The 27488-nt window shown below is 37.2% G+C and overlaps 2 protein-coding genes across 2 annotated transcripts; both read left to right on the plus strand.

Moving 5' to 3' along the window:
• Positions 1-4157: 4157 nt before the first annotated feature.
• LOC127534237 (golgin subfamily A member 6-like protein 22) lies at positions 4158-7850 on the plus strand. The gene is made up of 5 exons (XM_051948844.1): positions 4158-4293; positions 4411-4858; positions 5098-5340; positions 5448-5767; positions 6955-7850. The coding sequence occupies exons 1-5, from the start codon at positions 4160-4162 to the stop codon at positions 7838-7840; spliced, it is 2031 nt and encodes a 676-aa protein (XP_051804804.1). The 5' UTR covers positions 4158-4159; the 3' UTR covers positions 7841-7850.
• A 710-nt stretch (positions 7851-8560) lies between these two features.
• Positions 8561-26558, plus strand: tdgf1 (teratocarcinoma-derived growth factor 1). Its single transcript, XM_051948669.1, has 5 exons — positions 8561-8909; positions 19305-19559; positions 23693-23807; positions 24370-24479; positions 26458-26558. The coding sequence occupies exons 1-5, from the start codon at positions 8561-8563 to the stop codon at positions 26556-26558; spliced, it is 930 nt and encodes a 309-aa protein (XP_051804629.1).
• Positions 26559-27488: the final 930 nt, after the last annotated feature.

Genomic DNA, 27488 nt, shown 5'->3' on the forward strand with positions numbered 1-27488 from the left:
TCTTTTTGCTACAGAAAACTGCCTCTTTTTCCTGAGTTTCTGCGAACACCTAACTCCTTCTTAACACTTTTGTAATTGAGACTTTTTTGGACTGTAAGTTTTAGATTAAAATAGGCTACTTTAAATGAGCACTGGGACGCACTGTAGAGATACTTACTGTAGGGTTTTTTGGGTACTGTATTGACAAAATGCAATTTGTCCGCCATGCAGTGTGTATATATGTCAGGGTAGAGACTGCGATTTGGTAGAATTGGAGTTTCTACCAGTAGAGTTTGCGATTGTAATATCTACCAGTAGAAACTCCAATCCTACCAGTAGAGATGGAACTTTAAATCTGACCCCTGCCCTGACCCCTGACCCTAACCTTAAAAGTCTAACCTTAGCCCTGACAAATCTCTACTGGTAGGATTGGAGTTTCTACTGGTAGAGACTCCAATCGCAATCTCTACCGGTAGAAACTCCAATTCTACCAAATCGCAATCTCTACCCTGACATATATAATGCTTTTAGTTATCAGAATTTACTTTCCTCTGTAGAAATCAGTCCAGACAGTATATAGGCGTGATGGTGGCTATAAATTGTTTCCTGGTGCACACTGGTTCAGCTACAACTATAGACTCACTGCAAAATGGAAAGGTCTGACACCATAGGGCCACTTATTCTTAGAGCAAACTGTTTTAAAGGAGGCAGGATTGTAGTGGGAGCAGCAGGGTGTCAGGTGTAACAGCGCTAATGCAAATGGTTTAAATGGTTGCATGCTGGGTAGGAGAATTATGCTTTGGGCCCCAGAGAGGTCAGGACCAGCTCTGACAGTTATCCAGCCCTTTTAAAGGCTGACTAGTGGTGATTTTAGCTTTTACTGAGTCTAAATAGAAGCAGTGTGTGGACAAGAGTGGAGGGGGTGGAGCAAATTGTTGACCATAACTCAACTAAACCTCAGCCTAAGGTTGACAGTTAGGTTCCTATACAACTAAACTGCACACACTAGTGGCATTGCTGGTGGTGGATAAATCATCAGAAAATGCCATGAAATAATAAAAGCTCATCAGTGAGGAGTTTGTTCAGAAGAAGAACTTAATTTATTAGATTTTTGTGTTTGACGTTTACGAGACTTTCGACCTTGAGCTGCCCTGGCATGACGGTTAAACAGTTTGTCAAGTGGAATTAGAACAATATCTGTCATTTGTAGTCTAATTCAAAACCTCTGTAATGACATTTTGACAGGCAGAATGATGCTGTAGATATCCTGGAATGGCATTCTGATGAGTTCAAACTGAATTCAAGATTCACTATTGTTCAAAAGTTTGGGGTCACTAAGACATATCCTTATTTTTGAAAAAATAAAAAGCTTTTTTCAATGAAGATGACAATAAATGAATCATAAATCCAGTCTAGAGATTGTTAATGTGGTAAATGACTATTCTAGCTGAAAACAGCTGATTTTTAATGAATATCTCCATAGGGGTACAGAGGAACATTTCCAGCAACCATCACTCCTGTGTTCTAATGCTACATTGTGTTAGCTAATGGTGCTGAAAGGCTCATTGATGGTTAGAAAACCCTTGTGCAGTTATGTTAGCACATGGATAAAAGTATGGGAAGTCATGGAAAACATGGAATTGTCTGGGTGACCCCAAATTTTTGAACGGTAGTGTATGTAAAAAGGCTATGCAGATATCTGGAGTTGAGCCAAATTAAAGACATCTTGAGCTAGAGGTTTGATGAATGAGACTAGAACTTTGAAAGTGGAATTGCTAGTTGTAGATATCTTCAAGAATGGCAATATGCTCTTGGAAAAAAAGGAAAACACAACATGCTTAACACAGTGAATATACTTTTAGAGTAGAACTTTCGTGAACTTCTTGAACCATCCAAACTACTGGTTGGGTCTCAACATACTGAGTCTGACTTGATGTTTGCATGTTTAATCCTTTAATTATTCACATTTCAGGTGTTGACATTACTGTTATTTGATTCTCTATAGCTTCCATTGGGGACATTTAAAAATTCCAAACTGTGTAGAGAGGAGATGGAGAAGGTCTGAGCTCATTTCTTAACTTTACGTCACCATTTGTTGGTAAAGTCGGACTCATTTATCATCCGAGACGCTGTTAAGACGCCGGGTTCATCCTCCAGACAGATGAGGATTAAAGCCTCTGACTCACTCTGGTGCTTTATTCTAGCAGCTATTTAAAGAAACTACATCAACAGGGATAAAATACCAACCTTCACATGATTTTATTTATTACATTATTTGGAAAAACACAACTTAAAAACATTACAGACTGCTACTACATTTGCCGGCAGGAGTTATTCTGTTGTCGTGGTCAAAAGTGTTGTGAACTTACCAAATGCACATTATCAATATTATGTTCGAATATAAAGTGAACTCTGAATATTATCTCCATTTGTAAACTGATTTCAGGCTTGTGTTCTTGTTGTTGTTGCTTTTAGAAGCTGGTTTAATTATAGAGCGACACTGGTTGTCTCATGTCGCAGTCGGTCTTCAGGAAGACACTGAACGGAAAACTGGAGTAAAACTGGAATAATAGTCTTTAACTGTCTTGTGCTGTTGGTATGTAGGAATATAAATGAACAGAGAAGCTTAAAAATGCTGTATATATCTGTTTAATGTTTTGCATAACTGAAAACGACCAGGAAAATAATATTTAGTCCTCTCATAGTTCTTCCAGACAGTCAGAGGAGTGTTTCTAAATTAAAATCCTTAATATTAACAATGTGTAAGACATGCAAGCAAGTTGTTTGTGTCCTGTTGGTCATTGGCAGTCTGTGGAAGAATCTCACAAATTCACAACACGTGACTTTGTTTGCTTCCCTATTTTTGAAATTCTAACAGTGCAGCTTTTAAACATAAATATGAGATCAATGAATCAATCAACTTAAAGCTTAGTGCAATTCAAACTGATAATACAGCAGTTTAGATGTGAAACCAAAAGTTTGAAGCTGTGAGAAAGTAACAGTAAAAAGTACAATACTGAATGACAAAATAGATGATTAAAATAAGAGAAATATAGTAAGCATCAATACTATAAATAATTAAATAAAACACATACAAGCTTCTAATCGAAGACCCGTCGACTGTTTCAGAAGCAAACTGTAGATCTTTTTTGGTTTTATTATTTTGGAACAAAAACAAAAAAAGAAAAAAAGAAAAGTTCAATAATTGGAAGCATGTTGGACAAGTACGTTGGTGTAAGTTCATCCAGTGATTTAAAGAGAAGAACTTGAATACACCATTAAAAAAAGTCATATTTCCAACACCAGACTTTCCCTGGTGTTTAAAACCCTTTAAGGAACTCAGATGAACCAGATTTCCTTCTATTGATGACATAGATGGTCAAATAAACAATTTACAACTACCAGTTTTAAAGCTTGCTCTAGCTGCAAACAAGGACACTCAGTTTTTCTTCATTGTTCTTTAAGCTACAAAAGATATTCCAAAATATATGAACAGACGACAAAGTCCAGAAGTTGTTGAACACGGTTGAGTCTCCACAAAATTACGTTCCTTTTGCAACTAAAGTACATTCTCAACAACATTTAGAAAGAAACATGCTGAATATTTTGTTGGATTTTGTTCGTAAAGCATCACAAACACGTTTCTAATCAGCGTACCTTTGCTGTATAGTTTGGTGTGTAGCCAAGTCTCCAACAAGTAAAGGTGTCCAAAGTGTGATATTTCTTTAATCTAACCATTCTTGGTGCAGAAACCAAACCACAAAGTAAAAACCAGAAGTAAACAACAAGTTTTCTGGGTGAAAGTTCAGTTTTACAACCTCAACCGTTACTCCTGCCTTCTAATAATCACTTTTTCAAACTGACCAACTTTTTCCGATCTCGTCACACCTCACAAATTGTGTTCATAAATGTACTTGAGAATGCAGTATAGTTATGTAGAAAAGGGATTTGTAGACATTTTCTTCATGTGCACAAAAATGAGGCATTACATCTTGAAATCATGAGCACCTGAATTCACCTGATCATCATGGGAGTGTAGACTGTGGTGGGAAAGTAGATAAAGAGCTGAAAGAACCCTTAGTTCGCTGGAAAACTTAAAGTTCTGAGGACTGGATATATACTGGACAAATGTGACCCCTTTGTTGTCGTTACTGTTGTTTCTTGTCTTTTAGGCAACAAGATGCTTTCAAAGAAGGAGGAGACGAGGACTTTTGGTAACTGTCGTCTGAGAGACCAATGGGAACAAAGAGCTCAGAGCATCGCCGACCAGAACAAACAGCAGGCTGACTGGGACAAGAAGAGCTCCCTCAAAGTGTGAGGATGAAGGACGTTTGTTGTACCACTGCAGTATCACAATGAAACACTTTCTGAACACCAAAGTGTTTACTGTAGGGACTGACTGGATGTTTCCTTTTGTTTTTCAATCTGCAGCCTTTTCTCAAAATGGACCTACCACCATACGATCGTTTCCAATGGCGACCTTACCAAAGGTGACATATCTGAGTTCAGGAAGGTCACCAGGGGATTGGATGAGCAGAACAAGCCCAAAATTAAGTTCAAAGTAGTCCCTCCACCTCCGAAAGCCAAAGCTGAACCTCTACCACCTCCTACTCCTCCTCCCAGAAGGTCGGCTTCACCCAAACCCAAAAGGCCGAAGCGCAAAGTGGAGGTGGACATGTTCCGGTTGTGTTGGAAAGATTCCTGGATGAGCCTGAAGCCACCGAAGTACCTGTTCCTGAAAGCCAAGGAGTTGAAAACCAGAATCGCAGGTTTCACGACCATCGAGCTGACAAATGACAGGAAGTACAAAGCAGAGGGGGACGGATCGGAACCCCAATGGACATCTTCTGTTGAGAAATGGAGTCAGTCCTGGAAACAGGTAGAAGCTACTTTAAATTATACCAAAATCCACAGTTTGAAAGAGGTTTTAGCAAGGTTTTGGGTAAAGTCCTGGTTTGGTTTGACGAGACAGTAGGAGAATTTAGGTTCACTACAAAAGAATGTGGACACAGTGACAAGACATTCTTGTCTAATTTTGTATATCCTGCAAGATTAGACAACTCTGGGCTACTACAAAGTGATAAATTTACATTTTGTCTTCACTGCTCTTGGTTCCAGGTGAAGAGTCCAGCCCAATCGGAGCATATTGAGGTGGAACCTTTCCAGTGGGATGTTCTGTTTGAAAAACGGAAGGTTTTCAATATTAAAGTCGGAGAATACACTCTTCCTCGCTGGGCCGGAACCTGGAAGATCATGAACTTTGCCTTCAGGCAGCAGAAGAAGGACTGGGATCACCTCTGGGTGGATTATGAGCAAAACGTCAGCAACAAGTTGGAGGAACTGCAGCAGCTGGAGGAGCAGGTGGGGATCTTTACAGTTCCTGTATTTTTTCTTTCCAGATGCTAAGTGTCCACTGAACCTCAAGAACAAACATTTATATTATTATTACTATTATTACCATCAAACAGGATGAGCTCTTTGACTGGGAGGATTCATGGAAACTGTCTGAGGTAGAACTTGAAACTGAAGATGACGTAGACTACGAGACTCAAACCGAAGAATCAGATGATGAAGCACTCAGTGAATTCAGTGAATACACCGAAGACGATGAGTCAGAAAGCTGCTCTGGAATCAATGCTGAAACAGACAGTGAACTCATAATGAGGATAAATGACTTTTGGATGCCTGGATGGAGCAAATCCTGGCTGATCTCTGCGGCTCCTCCAGAGGAAAACGAAGAACGCCGGGAAAGCTGGAACTCCTGTTGGGGATACAAGCAGCAGATCAGGTGGGTTGGAACTGTTTGTCCGATGAATGATGCTAAATTCAAAGTTTTTTTTTTTTTTTGCGGCATGTTCTTGAATGACAAGACTGCTGATATTTAATATTTCCCCCCCTTTCCATGGCATAAACAGTGTGCAAAATTACTTAAATGTGCAATAACTTTCAATAAAGATGCTGCGAACACCGAACAACCAACACTGTCAAGATGTAGTGAAAATTAACAATCACATGTTACACATGACCAACTTATTGTGAAAGTTCAGTGAGGTCTAGAGAGGATAAGGAGGCAGACACAGAGAGACAAACTGGACACTCAGGTGACTTAGGTTGTGAGTAAAGTTTACTGATGTCAGGAGAAGTGACACCAATAGAGCAGCAGTTCATGCAAGCAATGCCAGCATCAGTTCTGAGGGTTCTCTCTGATCTTTAGGTTTATATTGTAGTTGGGAGGTCAGATTTAGATTCCAGAGTGATATGGAGAAAACTTGTCTGCTTAGTCACGTCAGAATAGAAAACATCTGCAATGCCTTAGGAAAGGGGGAAAGAATATTTTTTCCTTCATACAGCCCATAATATAACATACCAAACTGCAAATTCTGGGAATGACACAGCCACTTCACTAAACACTTCAGCCTAAAGCCAGCAAGAGGCTGAGGTCCCACAGTGCAATTAGAAAATGACAATAAAAACGTACTGTTATTATACACATTATGATAGTATGAAACTAGCTCTAAACATGTCTTTGCAATTCCTGCACTGCACTTAAACACCAAATTATCAAATTAAACAACAGAAAGTAGTTTGTTCCACGTTTCTTGTAATTTATCTTACTGCTGCAACTTTTAATTGAAAAGTAGTTCATGAGAGTGAAAAACTGTCTTCAAATTTGGATACATTCAAGGCCCCGCTACATTTCTTAGTCTTCACCAATGACGTCTTGAATCAGGAGGTTCTGATGAAGGTATAGACATGAAAGCTCAACACCCAGACTAAAAGAAATGCAAAACAATGACAAAAGACTCATTTTTGTGGTGGTTTTCCCACCCAAAAAATGACTGTTTTGCATCTCTTTAGGAGTCTTTAGGATCTAGAGTGAATCTGGTCGATGTGCTACATTTTCTTGCTCAATTTCACTTTTAATCATCAAACTGATCTGACTGATCTAAACCCAAACTACTGTTACATCTACAGGTGGCGCGAGGGTTCACTGAGGTCCCATCATCAACATGCGGACTTCCTGACAAAAAGACGTGAAACCACAAACCTTCTCCTCATGTCAGACCTGGATGAGGAGGAGATCGCTGATGCCACAGAGTGGATGGAGGCCTGGAAGGCTCCTAAAGGATGGGTCACCCTAGAGGAGGACGAAGAGGAGGAAGAGGAAGAGGAGGAGGAAGATGAAGAGATGATGGATGATACAAAGGAAGAGGAGGATGAAGGAGTAGATGATGATGAGGAGGAGGATGAGGGAGTGGAGGAGGAGGAAGCTGCTAACGAAAATGAAGAGGACAACGAAGTCTTTAGTAAGAAGACTGAGGAGGAGGAGGATGATGAAGGAGTAGATGAGGAGGAAGAGGAGGACAAAGAAATAAACAAGAAGGAAAAAGAAAAAGACAGCAAAAATGAAGATGAGGACAAAGATCGAGACGAGAATGAGGAGGAAGAGGAGGAGGAGGAGACTGATGAAGATGAAGAAGAGGAGAAGGACAAAGATGCACTTCAGGGAAAGGAAGAAAAAGACAATGAAGAAAAGGAGGACAATGAAGTAGAGGAAGAGGAGGAGGAAGAGGAAAAGGAGGAACAGGAAAAAGATGACATGAATGAAAATGAACATAAAACAAAGGAGGAGGAAGAAGAGGACAACAAATCAGATGAGAAGGATGAAGAAGAAGAAGAGGAGGAGGAGGAGGAGGAGGAAGAAAAAGAGATGAAGAAAGCAAACAAAGAGAAAGAAAACACAACAAGGAAGAAGAAGCAGATGCAGAAAATGAGGAAGAAGAAGAGGAGGAGGATGAAGACGATGAAGACGAAGAGGAAAACGAAAAAGATCTGGATAAGGAGCATGATGAAAAAGTAGGCAAGAGAGGAGAAAGGTTAAACAAAAAACTGAAAGAGGAGGAGGAAGAAGAGGAAGATGAAGAAGAAGAGGAGGAGGAGGATAAATGGGAAGATGCAAGAGAGCACACTGATGTGAAACATAAAGTAGATGAAAAGGACAAAAATGAGGAGGAGGAGGAGGAGGAGGAAGAGGAAGAGGAAGAGGAAGATGAAGCCAACAAAGAGAAAGAAGACGATGTTGAAGAAGCAGAGGAAGATGAGGAGAAAGATAAGGATGAGGATTCTAAAATAGACAATAAGGACAAAGAAGAAGACAGTAAAGAGAAGAAAAAGGTTGAAGATAAAAAGAAGAAGAAGAAGAAGAAGATGATGATGATGAAGATGTGGATGAGGAGGAAGAAGAAGAAGATGACAAAGTGGATGATGAAGAAGATAAAGAAAAATGGAAGAGCATAAAGAGGAAGACAAAGAAATAGATGACGATGAGGAGGAGGAGAATGAAGAAGAGGAAGAAGTAGACACAGACCAAAAGAAAGATAAAGATGGTGAGGAAGAAGAAGATGAGAATGAAGATGAGGAGGATGATGATGGAATACAAACAAAAGACAAAGAGGAAGATGATAAGAAGGACGACAAAAATGGTGGCGAGGAGGAAGAGGATGCTGAAGAAGAAGAAGCAGAAGAGGAGAAAGAGGCGACTGATGAAGACAAAAACAACACAAAGAAGATGACAGAAAACATGCGAGAAGAAGAAGAAGAACCAAAGACGGTAAAGAAGTTCCGAAAACGAGTGAAACGCAGACCGGACGCTCCGCTTCATCTGCAGTTCCACAAACTGAACTCATCCTTCGCTTCCTGGAAACAGGCGTGGAAGGTCACCGTGCCCCACCGGCTCGGAGACGTGTACGAGGATGACGAGGAGGACGGTGACGAGGTGGAGGAGTGGAGGGCCTGGAGGGAGTCATGGAGGATCTGTCGTGTGAAGAAGGTGGATGAAGACGGAGTGGTTTGTTTCTCTGACGAACACCGAAGTCAGAGATCCACGGGACTGAAGCACGAAGACGACGGGATGCCGGAGGACGAGTGGCGTCTGAGCTGGAAGATGAACAAGACAGAGGATGAGGAAGAAGAAGAAGAAGACGACGAGGAGGAGGAGGAGGACGACGATGATGAAGAAGATGATGATGATGAAGAGGAAAGTTGAAATCTTCCAATAGAAGTTCAGAAGGACACTTCAGATTGTTGGGGAAGGTCAAAGGGTATCATACTACTTACATGATACAAAAGCTACCATCAGTTTGTTTACACTGTGAGTAGATTTTTTAAAAAAAACAAACAAACTCAGATCCACTGTCTACCTGTGTTTACACCTGACTTTACTTTTATTATTGACAGAAATGCTATTTATTGGCAACGTAAACCAGCTTCTTTGTAATTAAAGGTCAACTTGTTACCCGAGTCACTAGAACTTTAGCACTACTGGCTAACTTTGGTGCCAAAACTTTGGCGAACATGGAAGAAATGCCAGAATCTCACTGGATGTTTTCCACCAGTAACCAACATTGGTGAACTTGCAGTAAAAATTTTTGGCAATCTAATGACAAATGTTTGCTGAAAATCAGACTCAAACCTGCTGCAAACACTTTGCCTGCCCCTCCAGCAGCTAGCTTAGCTATAGCATCCTACAGTTTTAAAGTGCATTAGCCAACATTGACGAACTTGCACCAACACTTTTTGTCAATTAAATGTCCAGTCTTTGCAGCAGGTTTGTGGTTAATTTGCAGCAAACACTTGACTTACTGACCTTTTAGCAGCTAGCTTAGGTTTGGCATTCTCCAATTCTAAACTAACGTGCAGACTCCTGAATGTAACTGTGGCTAATGCTAGCAAGCTAGCTAAGAACTTACAACATGTGTATCAGCAAATTGTGGTGCCAACCCTTCGATGAACATGGAAGAGTGGCAAACTCCAGCAGCTAGCTTAGCTTTAGCATACTTCAGCCTGCAATTCTAAACTAATGTGCAAACTCCTGAATGTAGACATCATTGTTGCAGCTTTAGCAAGCTGGCTAAGAACATGCAACTTGTGAACTGGCAAATTGTGGTGCCAACTCTTCGGTGAACATGGAAGAGTATCAAAGTTCTCAAAATTGCCAAGATCTTACAGGACATTTTACACCAGTAGCCAATTTTTGTAAACTTGCAGCAACATTTTTGGCAATCCAGTGTCAAATGTTTTCTGAAAATCAGCCACAAACCTGCTGCAAACACTTAATGACCATCCAGCAGCTAGCTTAGCTTTAGCATCCTACAACCTCCAACTCTAAACTAATGTGCAGACTCCTGAATGTAGATGTAACTGTAGCTAATGTTAGCAAGCCCAATAAGAACATACAACATGTGAAGTGAACTATCCTCAAACTAAAACTTCTGCACCAAATCAACACATAGCAGAACACTGTGACACATGCAACTTCATTTTTACCTTCAGTAACATAATATAATGAACTAGCTAAGTCAATTACTGAATTTACAGTAGTAATTACTTTTGCTACACATTAGCTTGAGGAGAATTAATAAGTACAATATCTATCTAGCGATGAAACACAAGTGGAAAAATATTCACACAATTTCACAGGGGTTTGATGGAGGTAGCAAAGCTAGCAATACTGCTAACAAGCTAATCTGCTGGGTTGTTTGTTGCCCCTAATGCGTGTTTATCCAGCTTGCAATTGCTTTGGTGACTACAGTTTATGGGACTGATGGAAGGAGTGAGTTATTTTGAGTTATTTCTTAAAGTCAGTAAGCATTGTGTTGGTACAAAAATGTTCATGCTAACGAAACATAGCCGTAGAAGTTTAGCATTTTTAACACCTGCACTGAAAAGCAGCAAACCCCAAATCTCAAGTGAAAATTTTTTATTTTTTATGTTTAAATGTTCAACTTTATGAGGTGAAACAGGAATACTTACAGGAATATTTCATTAACTGTGTAAAATAATAAATCAACAAGCTAATAGGACTGATTTATATATTTAAAAAAACAACTGCTAACACACAACAAGGTGTCCTGATGTCAGAATATGTTGTCATGTGTTTATGTTTTGTAGTAGACACTACAAAATGCTAATGTTAGCTAGCTACCTTTAGTTGCTAGAGTGAAACACATTGCATGTTTCTGAAGTTGAGAAATATCACCATCCAAGTAAAGCTGGACAATTTAGCTCACAGTTTTGTGTAATTTTTTGGAAAATATCAAGAAACTTTAGCCAAACCATGAGCTATAAACAACAAATATGAGCACAAAGGATCGACAGCCTGAAAATGCAAAGCACTTTAAGATATTACAGATGTAAATGAAGATTTTGTGACACTCTACTGAACGTGTATAGTATGAAAATGTTGTCTCTGGTGGTTTAAATGAGAAGGACGATGCAGGGATAAGTCTAAAAGTAGTAGTAAAATGAAATGTGTCTTTACTGCAATGTTTAACACATAAAGTGAAGAAATGTTAACTTTTATTAAATAAATTTGTCAAACAAAATGGTCTGTGTTTTATTTTGACACAAGGTGTGTATATTAGATGTAGTTTCATGTCACAGTACCAATTAAATGTATTTCAGTCAGTTTGATGTTGAATGTTTCATTAAACCACCACCAGATGGAGCCATTCTACCAGGTTAATGTTCTCAAGTCTTTTCTTTTCTCTTTTTGTTTCTCTCATTTAAAGTTCATAATAATATTTTACATACTCGTAGATAGAATTAAAGAGAAAATAATATTTTTTGTCTCCCATTCTAATCCAGAATCTCACTTCAGTGTTATTTGCATCCATCAATCCTTCCAGTTTTAAATATTTATACAGGTTATACTGTTTACTGTAATAGCGTTTTAGACCCAGCAGGGGGCGTTCATACCATGTTATACTCACACTAATCTCAGTTTGACAATAAAGAAATTAAACAAGTAAAATATGTTAAACTCTCCCTCTTTGGATATGATCACATAAATTCTGCTGATTTTTGAAGATGCTGGTTTTTAATAACTCAGAAGAAATAATCCTAAACAGCTGGAAGCGACGAACTAAACTGTGACTCTGTGACATTTAGGCTGACACAGTGCGACCTGCATGACCCGGATTGATCTGCTCTTCATGCTTTCTTGTTTAATTTCTTATTTTCTATATTTATTAGCAGAACTTCTTCAATTATTTCTGCTAGTTATGTCGGTTTGGATGTTTTTGTGTCTATTATCCATCATAATTTTGATCAGTTAGTGATTAATGAAAGTTACTGATTTTGAATGTATATCTAAACAACTTAATGTATGTATTTACTTGAACTTAAGCTTGTTTTTATTATTTGAGATGATTTTTATAGTCTTTTTCGTAATAAACTCAGAGAAAATAATCCTAAACAGCTCCTGTTAACGTCTTGTGAGATTTAAAATCTCTAATTGCATTCACAATTGGTGAATATTATCAATCCTATCTTGGCATAATTTCATTTTGTAGCCAAATAGATTTAAAATTGTAGTGCAATGTGAGTAATAAAGGGTTGATTTTGGCACAGAAACTCTGCATGAAGCGCTTGATGATGCACTGATGTTTTTGGATGATTATTGGTGCTGAAATGTGGAAACATTCGTCTTTGAATCACTTCACACAACTTTCTGTTAATGGAATATTGCAGCTCAGACTTGTGAAGTGTTGAAAGAGATGCAGGAATTATACACAGTGGAAAAGTTATAAAATGATAGAATAAGATTGAAGGTTAAATGACAGAAATTAAAAATCAAAAAAAGATTAGAGAATTCAAAATAAAAGGAACTGGAACTATAACTTCAAAAAAACATTCTTTGCACTGACAGATTGTCATTTAACCCTTTTAGATCTACCACTGTGCACCAGGACAGTTTCTTACATTTCTACATACTGTAGTACAATTTCTTTGGAGTATTTTTGTTTGAATCCATTCGATTCATTGTATCTGGTTTCAGATCTCCCACCAGTCACAAATGAATATGTGATTATAGCACCGGAGCTACACTGGGCACTATAGGGTTAATGAATTAAGGAAGTGAATATTTTAGGACAATTCCATCTTTTTCTCAAAAATCACAAGAGGAAAAATATCTAACAGTAATCTATAAATCAGTGGAGGTTGTAAGATCTCTGCTTACACTTTTATTCTCTACAGCAGAGGCCTGAACCAGTGGAGCTGCATTTCAGAAAAGCCCTCATTCAGAAGCTCAGTCTTCATTTAATCACAGACCTGCTTCCCCTCTGAGTCTTCCTGCAGAATCTGAGCTTTGACATGCAGATTTAGCTGCTGTGTTCAGACCCAGCCTCTCCCTCCTGCAGGTCAGACTCCATTGTTATGCAGCACAGATTAAAAAACACCCATTTCCACCTTCTGATTGTCCCCCAAAGCCCAGGCAGATTAACTGGAGGTGGCGGGTCGGGGGAGAGGTTCTGGTCGAGGGAGGGGACAAGATAAGATAAGACAGAACTTTTTCTTCAGCCAGATGATGCCCAGACGACAAAATAGGAAGTATATTTTAGAGCATGATGGAGTAAACACACTAATGCTGCATTTAAAATAGGATAAGATGATGATGGGAAACTTACAGGTTCATCGTGCACATTCAGCATCAGATTGATCAACATTCTCTCTGTTTAATGACAAAAAGAGAATGCAAACGGCAAGAAATATAGGATAGAACTACAACACTGTAGATAAAAACCAGCATTTGTGTTTGCTGAAAGTGTGTTTTTCTGTAAAATGCATGAAAAGGCTGAAGTTCCTGGTTGTTGTTCTGGAAGTTTCCTGTCAGCAGCAGCTTCATTAACATGAGAAGGTGAGACTGAAGTGAATTAACATGAGGGAGACGGAGGAGGGAGAAAGTGGAAGGAAGGAAGAAAGAAAGGAAGGAAGGAAGGAAGGAAGGAAGGAAGGAAGAAAGAAGAAAGAAAGAAAGAAAAGAAAGAAAGAAAGAAAGAAAGAAAGAAAGAAAGGAAGGAAGGAAGACAGAGAGAAAGAAAGGAAGGAAGGAAGGAAGACAGAGAGAAAGAAAGAAAGAAAGAAAGAAAGAAAGAAAGAAAGAAAGGAAGGAAGGAAGAAAGAAAGAAAGAAAGAAAGAAAGGAAGGAAGGAAGGAAGAAAGAAAGAAAGAAAGAAAGAAAGAAAGAAAGAAAGAAAGGAAGGAAGGAAGGAAGACAGAGAGAAAGAAAGAAAGAAAGAAAGAAAGAAAGAAAGAAAGAAAGAAAGAAAGAAAGAAAGAAAGAAAGGAAGGAAGGAAGGAAGGAAGGAAGACAGAGAGAAAGAAAGAAAGGAAGGAAGGAAGGAAGGAAGACAGAGAGAAAGAAAGAAAGAAAGAAAGAAAGAAAGAAAGAAAGAAAGGAAGGAAGGAAGGAAGACAGAGAGAAAGAAAGGAAGGAAGGAAGGAAGGAAGACAGAGAGAAAGAAAGAAAGAAAGAAAGAAAGAAAGAAAGAAAGAAAGAAAGAAAGAAAGAAAGGAAGGAAGGAAGGAAGGAAGGAAGACAGAGAGAAAGAAAGAAAGGAAGGAAGGAAGGAAGGAAGGAAGACAGAGAGAAAGAAAGAAAGAAAGAAAGAAAGAAAGAAAGAAAGAAAGGAAGGAAGGAAGGAAGGAAGGAAGACAGAGAGAAAGAAAGGAAGGAAGGAAGGAAGGAAGGAAGACAGAGAGAAAGAAAGAAAGAAAGAAAGAAAGAAAGAAAGAAAGAAAGAAAGGAAGGAAGGAAGGAAGGAAGGAAGGAAAGAAAGACAGAAAGAAAGAAAGAAAGAAAGAAAGAAAGAAAGAAAGAAAGAAAGGAAAGAAGGAAGGAAGGAAGGAAGGAAGGAAGGAAAGAAGGGAGGAAGGAAGGAAGGAAGGAAAGAAAGAAAGAAAGGAAGGAAGGAAGGAAGGAAGGAAGGAAAGAAAGAAAGAAAGAAAGAAAGAAAGAAAGGAAAGAAGGGAGGAAGGAAGGAAGGAAGGAAGACAGAGAGAAAGAAAGAAAGAAAGAAAGAAAGAAAGAAAGAAAGGAAGGAAGGAAGGAAGGAAAGAAAGACAGAAAGAAAGAAAGAAAGAAAGGAAAGAAGGAAGGAAGGAAGGAAGGAAGGAAGGAAGGAAAGAAGGGAGGAAGGAAGGAAGGAAGACAGAAAGAAAGGAAGGAAGGAAGGAAGGAAGGAAGGAAGACAGAGAGAAAGAAAGAAAGAAAGAAAGAAAGGAAAGAAGGAAAGAAGGAAGGAAGGAAGGAAGGAAAGAAGGGAGGAAGGAAGGAAGGAAGACAGAAAGAAAGAAAGGAAGGAAGGAAGGAAGGAAGGAAGGAAGGAAGGAAAGAAAGACAGAAAGAAAGAAAGAAAGAAAGAAAGGAAAGAAGGAAAGAAGGAAGGAAGGAAGGAAGGAAGGAAGGAAGAAAGGAAGGAAGCTTTTTTCCCATTTTTATGAGCAAATATTTCTTATTAAATGTATTTATTTTTTTAATTGTTAAAGCAAATATTACAATACATTTAAATCTGCTAAAAAAAATAACTTAAGTTCAATTTTCTCTGCAGAACATCTCAAGATATTTAGTCATTGAGTTTAAATTCTCTAAATGAAATTATTTAATTCTAAATTAATGTCTTCATTATTGTACTAAATGATTATTTAGTATTTTTATCTTTATTTTATTATAATTTCTTACTCGGCTACTGTGTAAATGAGGCCTTTATACCAGAATTGACTTTAAATACAAGTTAAATAAATGAAATCATCCAAAAACAGCAACTGTTTTACAAAATAAATTACATTTTTTGTCTCATTATTTCACAGAAAATGCACCTCAGTAAACCTAATAGACCAAAAAACATCTTGAAAAAGGAGAAAATCCTCTTTAAACTTGTTTATTTGTACATTTTTCTTCATGTCACATTCATTTATTGAAATCATTCGAGGAATCTGAGTACGTTTCTTTAGTTTTGTATTCCTGTGACCTGCAGCTACATGTGGTTCAGAAAATATCACGAGTTGACTTCTGGATTTTTAATATGAACCATAAAGAACTTTTTAATTATTTTTTTTTTATATCTGACCACTCGTCCAATATTACAGACGGTTACAGTCCAACGCTTTGTTGACCTCCTCCCTACACATTTTTTGTTTTAATTTCAGCTACTCCATAATCAGAGATTTTTTTGATCTTCTTGTCCAATATTACAGATTTTAAATCAATGACATGATGAGAAATAACAGAGAAAATGTCAGGCTTTTATCTTTAATAGTTCCTCAGGTGTTGTTGATCAAACAGATTCAAAATTTACGTGAGAAAAAATGTATTTTAAAAAAATAATAACTATATCTCTGAAAATACTTGATAAATGAAGCTAGAATTTCACAGATACCATCTTAAATATCCAAAGATTATGATAAAAAATGTCAGAAAATCACAGATGATCGAGCAGAAAAAAAGATTTAATGCTAAAGAACATTTTCAAAACTTAAAAACTTGAAATATGGCACCATTTATTTTTAACATGAGGTTTCTTTCAGGCTATTTCTTGGTAAATGAATCTTTTTTGAACTGTAAAATAGTCCGAAAACATCAAGATCTGCAGCCTTTAAACAGAGAAAGAAAATCCCATTTATTCATCTTGAAATATACCCTTTTGTTTAAATTCAGTGTTTATTTAAAAAAAAATTAAAGACTTTCTTCTCCTTTACAGGCGCCTGGATTGAAATATTTTCTTGCTTTTTATTTGAAAAAATAAATCCAGCAGTGTTGCACCTTCTATTTTTGCACAGTTTATCCAAACTTCACAGGGTTTCCATCCAGTTTCTGTTTTTAGCTGAACTTCCTCCAAGACAGACAGAGTGACGTCAGTGGGCGTGGCCTCTGGAAGCCCCGCGTCCTGAAAGGGTCTCACCTGGAGGTGAAGGAGAAAGTTTCAGATCAATGAGAGCAGAGCAGCAGCGGGAGAAGGAAGAAGAGGAGGAGGAGGAGAAGATTTACCGGTTTTATGAGGATTTTATCAAGTACCTGCTCAGAGAAGAACGTTTTTATTTCACTAAACTGCTGCTGGTGGGAAGACAAAAGGAGTTTAACTTTTTTCTGGAGAGTTTTGGGGATATTTTGTGTTTTCTGTTACTATTTTTTTTTATCAAGACTGTGAAGAAAACTCCAGGAGTTGTTTGAAATTTTTAGTTTTTATTTTAAAAGTTCCCCTCTCTGGTAAAATGAGCTGGAAGCAGCTGATCAGGTGAGTCCGTAGACCAAATTAATCCAAGAAACTGAGACTTCTTTATTCATTTTATGTGATGTAACTGCATGTTTAACTGGTTTTTGTGGCTGTTTGCAGGATTGTGCTGTGTTTGCTGAGTCTGCAGGCTGCTGGTACTCTGCCTGCTTCAGGTCGGTTCCACTTTTTCTGCTTTTTTTTAGTCACATTTAATGTCTAAAATGAGCAAAATATACGATGAAATGAATGTGGAAAAGGTCACAGTTCATTTTTAGAGCCTGCAAAGACAACATTTATTTTAAATAGTGCAACTAAAGCTTAAGTGATTTGCTAAAATTTAAATATAATGTGATAAACTACAAACATGGAGATTATTTGTAGGAGTTTGGCTTCCAGTGCACAAAAAACAAGCAGAACCCAAACAGGAGGTAAAAGTTTAGAGGTTTTTGCTGTTTTATCCCTTTAAGTCTTTATTCTGATGGAATTGTTTCAGCAAACAGACTTTCTGGTGTTTGTTTCTGACTTATTTTCATGCATGATTGTAGAAATCAGTGAGAAACTTCATTAAATTTAATATTTATTGACCATTTTTACTCTTAGAGAAATCATCAGCACCATTTGCAGTATTAGTTGTGTTTTTTTGAATACTGGTCGGCTCACTCCCCATATGCTTCGGTTACTTACCTATAGCTAGCTGACATCCATGGATGATATCCTTCTACACTGAAAGCTGAAATACGTCTGTGTTTCCATTGGCATGCAAAAAGCGAAATCGGCAAATATTTGAGGTAAACTGCTGGGCCCCTTAAGGCCTAAATCTTAAACAGTAGAAGGCTCCTTAGCTCACTTACATCCTCAATAAATGTCACTCCAGTTAACACACGTCACTGTTGGCAGTTAACATTTCAGTTAACACTAGCAAACCCAGGTTTTTTTGGCTATAAGGAAAACCCAGAAGGTGGTCAGAAAACCCCAATACCAACCTGACGACTCTGGATAGCTAGTTAGCATCTGAATATTTGCAAATGTGGCTGCAGGGCTGCTTTGTCAAACAATAGAGCACTCAAACACCCTCCCTCAAACACATCGGGGCCCAGCTTGAATCTCTATAAACTGATTAGTGTGCTGCATAAAGAAGCACAGACTGTCACTGCAAATGCAACCTGTTTGTATGAACAAACTGACAAGGATGATACAGGGCAAATACTTCAAGTTGTGGCAGCGCTACACGGAAATAACAGCAGGACAACTTCTGACAGAATGTGCAAGATTGAATAGCTCAGATCCAAATGATTGAGACTGACATTCAATGAAACATTAAAATACTGACAGTCAATGATAATATACTGTTAACATGCAAATGTCCTGGGAAAGCTGAATATTTAAATACAAAATCTGAAACTTCAAAACTGTTGTTACATCTTATGCCAATTGAATGTAATTCTATATATTATATAATCATAGTTCTATATATATATTCTGTATTATTTTATATATATATATATATATATATATATATATATATATGAGAGAGAGAGAGAGAGAGATTGGATTATATGGGGAGTGAGTTCACCAGGTACCATTAGTTGTGGGGTTTTTTGCTACAAAAAAAGAGTGAAATCTAAAGTAGTACTGCTTTAGGTGTTTAAGGGAAGCTAAGTTTGAGTTTTATTTTCACACAATGATGTATTTTTGCTTCAGTTTTGTAGATTTGTGTTAGAAGTTCACATCTGGGCAACATTCAGCCTGCAGTTTTTAGATAAAATGGTCAAAACGTGCCGCAAAATGTATCTATAAATCATAATAAACTGCAGAATAAATCGCATCGCAGCAATTTTATCATCCTTTTTATGTGATATAACATGTTTTTATTGATGACACAGTGGGGAAATCTGAAGGAAAGAGGAAAAATGAATAAATATTTATGGAATATCAGGAGAAAAATAAGCCAAAAACATGCATAAATAGTAGTTCAGATAGTCTAAATGTGGAAATAAACAGATCAGATTCATGTGTAGAAATATTTGCACAGGAATATGTATGCAGATACATTTTGAATTTTTAAATTTGCAAAATATTCAGAACTGACAGCTTTGAGTGTGTTCATGTTGCACCAAAAACAAGAAAACTGGTTTCAGTCAAATACAAACATCCAGAAATCACTGTTTCCACTAAAACTGAGGCTCGTATCAACATATCTGTCCAAAAAATGCAAAAATACAAGCAGTTTGTTGGAATTTCTGAGTTAAAATGTGACTTTTGTTTTTACAGACTGTAAAGGAGACGAGTGCAGCAGAAACCAGACCTCCTCTTCTTCTTCTTCTTCTTCTTCTTCATCTGTGTCTCCTCCTCCTTCTTCTTCTTCTCCTTCTTCTTCTTCTTCTTTGTCTGTGTCTTCTTCTTCTTCTTCTTCTTCTTCTTTGTCTGGTAAATCCTTGTTGAATCGGTTCATCCAGGTGAATTCTTCAAAAGGCGGCGAGCGAAAACACCGAGGCGCCTTCATTCCCTTCGTCGGCCTCACAGGCCGTAAGTTCTCACCAAACACCAACGAAGAAGAGAATTCAGTAGTTTACCTCCAGTAGACGTTGGAAGTTTCACACGGTGGAGATAAAAAAAAAAAACAACTCTGAGGTTTTAAACTCAAATTTCAGACAAAAAAATAAAATAAATACAACAAATTTAGCATTCAGATAGATTTGTCATCATGTAGAGAATTGTTTTTGAATAAATGAGGAAATTTTATTAAATTAACCAGAATTGTTTGTGAATTAAACCTTTTTTTGGTGAAAATTTTGTCAAACTTCAGCGACTAAATGATAGAAATAGCATCTCATCATCTGCAAACTCTAGTTAAATCTCCATTTATCTTAAAAAGTGTTTTGCAAAATTAAAACTTAACTAAATTATAGAATTAACTTGTAAATATCAAACTGTTTCTTGCGGGAGAGCACAAGTTTAATTCCTAGTTTCTGTTTTATGTTCTTATAGTGTTTAATTGAACCCTTTGCGCTTCAGTGCGTCGTAGGTGTACCGCCGGCGGTACACCTACTAATTTGCATAGGAATTTCAAGAATGTCCGACGGCTGCAAACCCGATTATACAAACACTATACGCCGATGGAAAGCTTAGATTCTCATGAATCCGCCGGTATAAACCACTTTCAGATGCGATTACTACAGCGGGTGAGAAAAACACATTTGTCCGACAAAAACAAATATTCATCCATCCGCTCTCTATACACGGCTTCAACGCACACAGCGCGACTCACATTTCCGGGTTCATTATTACACACAGAAAAAAAATATTCCACAAAAAACGGCCATAATCCAACCTTTTACATCCAGATGACACAAGCCAGTAAACTATTTTGTCCAAAACATGTCCTGAAGTCGGTATAAAATCCACGAATCGGTCATTTTCAAGGAAATGCACCTCGTGATGCCCGTCCAATATTCCCTGTATTTTTTGTAATTTTTTTATTTAAAAATAGAATATGAGCGATTTTTTTTTTTTTTGTACTGAAAATGGCTGGAATTGACTGAAGCTTAAAGGGTTAAGAATATAGAGTTAAATGAAGTGAGAAAACTTAATTTAATTATAGAAATTTGACGGTTTGTTTTGCTCAGACAGAAACTTGAGTATTAACCAGAAGAGCTTTTAGACATAAATCACAATTTTTACAACTGAAAAAACCTGAATTGCTCGAATTATTTCAATAAATGAATCTTACACGAAGAAAAATGTACAAAAAAACAAGTTTTTGCAGGATTTTGTGACGCTACAAAATGCTTTAACCTCTGTGATGTTTGCTGAGCTTCATGTTTCTGAAAGAATGAAACAAAAACTTCATTTAAATTTTACATTTTTTAAAAAAAGTTTGTGATTTCATGTATTTAACCTTTAAAGTCCTCACTTACACTGTATCCGAGTGAGAAAATACAGTAAAGATAAAAAATAAGTTAATACAGTAATAAAAAATGCTAATTTAAAAATTAAGTGGTTTACGTTAGAAAACAGACTAAATATCTTGAGATGTTCTGCAGACAAAAACTTCTTAAGCCAATTTTCAAGTGGATTATTATGTTTTATATGTATGTTTGCTTTAACGATTAGAAAGTAAAACACTTTTTAATTAATCTTGTAAAAATGCAGCAAATTTGATGATTCCTGAAAAACTGGAGCCTAAAGTTATTCAGATATAATAGATAGGTTTCACTGACGTCACACTTCGGGGTCAGGAAGTAGCTCAGCGCCATGTTGAGTGTTCAGCTTTGTTGAGTCCGTGACTGGAGTTTATCTTTTAGCCTAATATTTGTTGGCTATGGCTGCCACTCAGCTGATAAAGTATATTGACACACTTGATAGCACTTCAAAAGACCGATATCAGAGGAAGTTGGAGTTAATTGATGGAATCGATCCTTATCAAGTTACACAGAAGGACTGGGAACCCACAACAGCCTGCCTGAAGTGAAGTAATCTGAGTAAGTTTCCGCTCATAATATGAGGAAGAAGCACTTCAGACACAGATTTTTTAACCGAGATTTTGAACACAGTTTGGTGTAGAATTCGTCTGAAAACAGCATTAATTCAGGTCGCCGATTTAACTAACAATGATGGTGTCCTGTTGGGGCAACGCAAATCCTCGCTTTGAGAAGCAGCTATTTTGAAAAGATCTTTAGGTCAAAGCACATAAAACACCTAATTTCCACAATTGTCTAAGTTATACATTTGTTATCTTTCATTCGGCATACATTAAAACTCCCGAAATGTTTTTTTTTTTCAATAAAATAATCAAATTTGAGTAGGACCTTTGGCTGTTGGCGAGATTTCAATTGTGTTTTCAAAGCACTTCATGCACTAAAAGTTTATTTTACCACAATAAAGTGTATTTATGGAAGACGAATTGAATGATAGAATACAAAGTAAAAGTGAAAATGACAATTTCTTAATAATACAGGTTAAAAAACATGCTAACTGCCAAGTGTGGTGCCTCAGCCGGCTGAGTTTCCTTGTCTGTTCACCCTCAGCTCCGTTTAACTGGGCCTTCAGCCCTGTTGTGGCAGCCGTGGACACAACAGACGTGAACCATTCTTGTCCCCAGTCACTATATTTATCTTGTTCAACACTTATCTTGCTCGCTGACTCCTGACCACAACAATTTCAACACTGACCACACAATATGGCGGACCTGGAAGTGTGACGTCATGTGAAACCTATCTATTAAATCAAGAAACTGGATAAAAAAAACTATAAAACCAGTGTGTAAAATCTTTTTTCAAAATTAAAGCGCCAGTAAATGTGTTTTATTCCCTGTTTTTGTCGCCATATTAAGACTCCCGAAGTCTCTGTTTGCTGTCGGTTTGGTTTTAGTGTTTTTCTGCTACTTTCAGTCGTTTGCTGAGACTCTCAGAAGAACTGCAGGAATGTTTCCAGATGGAGACTCTGGTTTGTCTCACAGATCCAGAGGCTCAACCTGAGGTCTGAGGACCCTGCAGAGGTCCCAGCAGCCCCTAAAGAAGCACATAGAACGTAGGGTAGCAAAAGTAAACTGAAGTTTCAAGTCGTTTAATGACCAGTTTTGAGACAATCTGGGGATATTTTGACTACTTCTGGACAAATTTAAAGTCACGTTGAGTCGTCTTTGCAAGTTTCAAGACATTTGAAAGAATCTTCATGTAGTTTTGACACAGTTTTAGTCATTTGAACACATTTAATTTGAGTCGTCTTTGATGGGTTTTGAGTCATTTTGGACAAATTTGGAGGAATCTTAGACACGTTTTAGATGTGTTAGACAAGTATTGAGTAATATTTGACATGTTTTAGGTTATTTTTGGTAATCTTGGACAAATTTTGAAGACCATGGATCACTTTTCAAGTAGTTTTGGACAAAATTTAAGACATTTTGGACACATTTTTAGTCATTTTGGACAAGTTTAATGTAATTTTGGGAAGTCTTGGATGAGTTTTGACTCATTTTGGACAAAGAGTAATTCTGGACGCATTTCCAGTAGTTTGTGACAGGTTTTAAGAATGTCTTGGACAGGTTTTGAGCTATTTACCATCAAATTTCATGTAATTTTGACAGGAATTGATGCTTTGAGTCATTTAGAACATCTTTCAAGTATATCTTTGTATGTTTTGAGACATTTTGGACACGTACTGTTTATTTTTGGGGGTTTTTTGTTTGTTGTTTTGGCCCAGTTTGAAGTCGTTTTGATTTGCCATGGATGAATTTTGAATTATTTTGGAGGAATTTGAAGCAATCTATGTTTGAAGTAATTTTTGACAAGTTTTGAGTAAGTTTGGAGATGTTTTTAAGGTAATTGTGGGCAAATTTGAAGTCCTCTTGAGCAGTCTTTGAGAAGTTTTTGAATCATTTTAAACAAATTATTGCATAATTTTGAACAATCTTCAACAGGTATTATAAATAGATACTCAAAGTAATTCCACTTTTTAAAGTTTTCTGTCATTTTATCTGTCAGAATAGAAATTTGAGACCAATTTTAAGTCATTTTGGCAGGTTTGAAGACACTTGGGTCATAGTTTGAGTAATTCTGTTCATGTTTTAGGTCATTTTTGCAAGCTTCACAAAAAGAAAAGAACAATGCTAGGACAGAGAATCAGAATAAATAAGTTGATAAGAATGTCTTTTCTTTAAGGTTCAGAACAGAGTCGGAACTGCTGTAAAAATGGAGGAACTTGCATCCTGGGAACCTTCTGCGCTTGTCCTCCTTCTTTTACCGGCAGGAACTGTGAATACGACCAACGCATCAGGTAAAGACAAGAAAACCATCAGCTGCTGCCTCATCTGCTGTTACTTTCATTTTCCAAAGTGGTTGTCTGGTTCAAAGGTACCATTAAGTCCAGGTTTTATCCTCAAAATGCTGTTTAGAGTGACTCGGGGCTTTTTATTTGTCAGTAGGGTGATATTTTGGTAGTTTATGTTTCAAAACTCCTGATTTATCTTTTCAGAGTCACAGCACTGTCAAATAAGAAATTACTGACATTATACTTTGACTTTTGGAATCAATACAACTTACTGTTACCTTAAAATCACCCTCTGTAGACTCCCTTTTCCAATATCAAACTTAATCTACCAAAATATTAATAAATATAAGCTGCTAAAATGATGCTAGTCCGATCAACATGGTTCTTACACCACCTGACCAAAAGTATGTGGACAGCTGAAGGTTTCTCTTCATTGTAATTAATATAAAACTGAAACCAAGGTGTCCACATACTTATGGCACTTGTTCTTTTAACCTTTTAGTTAGATTAAATATACATTATGACAAAAAGTTTTTAATTAGCGTCCTTTAATCCCATCTGTCTGCAGGACCTGTGGTTTGATTCCTCACGGTGAATGGGTTCAGAAAGGCTGCTCCTACTGCCGCTGTGGTTATGGCGTCCTGCGCTGTTTCCCCAACGTCTTCCATAAAGACTGTGGTAAGAAACAGTTTTCAAACACTAGACATCATCCTCCATTTAAACCCTCCAGTGTGTTCTGATCCTGGTTCATACTGGAGGCATCTTGTGGTAACAGGAAATGTACCAGACCTACAAAGGTGTTGACGCCCAGCAGAAGACTCAAAAACCGAGTCGTTCACACCTTTTATCTTTGAGGCTAAAAGAAGCCCCTCTGAGTGTGAATGCACCTTTGATAGACCCCACCCCACCGACTCATTTACACTTTTAAACACATTTAACTCCTGCACAAACAGTCTCACAGCAATCCATTTAATTAGGAAGTCTCCACTAAAAAGATGTCTTCCAAAATAACCTCTAAAAGTGAAAAACTTTTGCCATATTTATTCAAGTTTTTGCCCCAGTTTTTTGATGTCAGGATAAGTTTCAGTAACTTGCGTGAAACTTCATTTCCTTCCTTGTAATTTGCATCTGAAATGGCTGACAGCCCAGCTTTGAAAATTCAAATGAGAAAAAAAGACATTCTTCCTTTGAAGCTTTAAATTCATGGTTTCCACATAAAACGTTCTCTTCTGCTGACTTCTGTCCATTTGAAGGCCAGAATTACTGACTGCATGTCCTTTATTTATTGGTTTATTGACTATATATAGTTTTTTTTTGTGGACTTCACAGCAGAAACAAATGTTTGTGGCCTTTTTGCCCTGGGTCTTGTCTCTCAGGTTACAGACGGACTCTATGCAGCTTGACAGGAAGTTTTGCAACCAATAATCAAAGCTGAAAACAAATATGGACATTAGCAAATCACCAAGTATTTTAAACTGTGTTATAAAGCAACATTTATCACGTGTTACTTACTGATTTCATAGAAATAACCTTGCAATGGATACTGCCTTTATAACTTGATACTACATATTGTTTTCCCCTGGTCATTTCCCAGTTCAAACTGTTTCTCACAAGGGACTAAAAAGTTGCAATAAGAGAAGATAAACCTGTAAAGTCGTGGAAGTACAAGAGCTGAGAAGGAACCGGTTAGGGTTCTTTAACCATTTTGAGCTCCAAATGGTCATTAATGTGAGAATTATGAGTTTTATTTTTAAGAGCTTCGGTAAAATGGAACTGGACTTCTCCTTTGGGATCTTGAAGATGTTTCAACTCTGATCCAAGATGCTTCTTCACACTAATTGGCTTATTGTCTACCATTATAGTGACTTTTTTTATGTTTTATACCCAAAACTTAAGCAAAATATGAATATATTTCTTTACATTTATGCAAATAAGGACGTTGGAAGTAATGTCAAGAGTCATTTGCACACAAATCTGTGTTGGCAGGAAGTCAGACAAGATCCCAATCTGCCCAAATGACCAAAAATGACTTTTTAAATGGGATTTGGGGATATCTCTAGTATTGTTCAAACAAGTTCTACATTTCAGTGCCTACGAGCTGTAACCTATAATCATTGTTTTAGTATATTTTTAATCCATAGCGATGAAAAACTAAAATAAAACAAAATAATACTATCGGCCATGTTATTCCTTTATCAAATAATGAACCAAAGTGATTATGTGATGTACATATTGATATATTTTAATGTACACAATTACAATAAAATAATAAAATAAATTAGACAAAGTGTAAAATGTCCGTTAGGTGGACACAAAACTCGACCAAAGGAAACTCCAAAAAGTCCTTTGACTTAATACAAATTCCTCCAGAACCCCACAAGCAAACAAGGTTCCTTCAACATTTCTGGAGTTTCTTAAGATTTAAGTTGTAGAAGAGTAGAGGAAAAGGAAAGTGGCATTACAGCAAAGGGAAATACAAGACAACGGCTTTAAAAAACACAATACTGCTGACTTTACACTTAATAGTATACTGAAAAATAAGGGGTGCTAACTGCTAAATAAGAATAAGAATTTTAATGTGTTGAGCTGGTAAAATGGTGCTTGAGTTCTGCTTGAAATGATGAAATCAGTTTTTTTCTCTTTCTCTACCTTCCAGATGACTCTGAGGAGGTTCGTTGGTATCGTTCATCAGCTGTCAACGTGATTCCAACCAGCTGCTTTCTGTTCCTGCTGCTTCCTCTGCTCCACTTCCTCTGAAAGATCTTAGAAAAAAAAAAGGATTTATGTGAAACACTGAGCTGTGGACTCCAAAAAATCTGTTTCTAAATTCATTCTCAGCCTGAATATTGTTGGGAAACTTGAAATCAGGAGTTTGTAAATGCAGCTTTTCTGAATATGTGGTTTATGGGGACCTTTAGTAAATTGCCCATGAGGACCTTAACTGAAGTTATGGTTTATGGGGACCTTGTGTTCTCTGCACAAAACTGAGTTATTTATAGCTGCTTTCCATTTGAAGCTGAAGTTTGTTTATTCAGCGCTGTATGATGCAAAAAAACAGACAACAAATAGCTTATTTCTGTGAAAATTCTGGAGGAAGCAAACCCAACCTGTGATAGTTTTTCACAAGATGGTATTATTATAATTTTGCCAGTTTGTATCCTGTCATTCCAGTCTCATAATTTGTGGTTTAGCAGTGACAGAAGTTCTTCTTGTTTAAACTGTGTGAGCCTGTTTGTCTGTGATGTGTCTGAAGGAAACTGTACATAAGATTTTTTTTTTTTCACGGTGAATGTTTTTTTTTCATCCGTAACTGAATACCAGCTGTTTTTTTTTCTTTGTGAAAGAAGACGCAGAGTTTTAAACTTTGCTGCTTCTGTCTGTTTGCACAAACTGAGCTGATGTGACTTTCTGTCCCTAAATGTAAACAAGTATGTCTTTATTAAAGATTTATGGTGCTGCTGAACTGTTTTCCTCTTTGGATAAATGGAATTTACTTTGCCTTTAGATAAATATCACAACAAAAAAGTCTAAATCTGGATGTAACAGCTAGAATGGTTTAGATTTGAGCACACCCACCAAACTCTGATTATTTGACTGTAGCTCTACTTGTCTTCCAACACTGACTCTGTTATCTGGAGGTATTTTCAGTGGGAGCTGCTCTCTCCTGGTCTGTTATCTCCAGACTTT

Source organism: Acanthochromis polyacanthus, chromosome 5, assembly GCF_021347895.1.
Source record: "Acanthochromis polyacanthus isolate Apoly-LR-REF ecotype Palm Island chromosome 5, KAUST_Apoly_ChrSc, whole genome shotgun sequence".
In the NCBI taxonomy this organism is placed as follows: domain Eukaryota; kingdom Metazoa; phylum Chordata; class Actinopteri; family Pomacentridae; genus Acanthochromis; species Acanthochromis polyacanthus.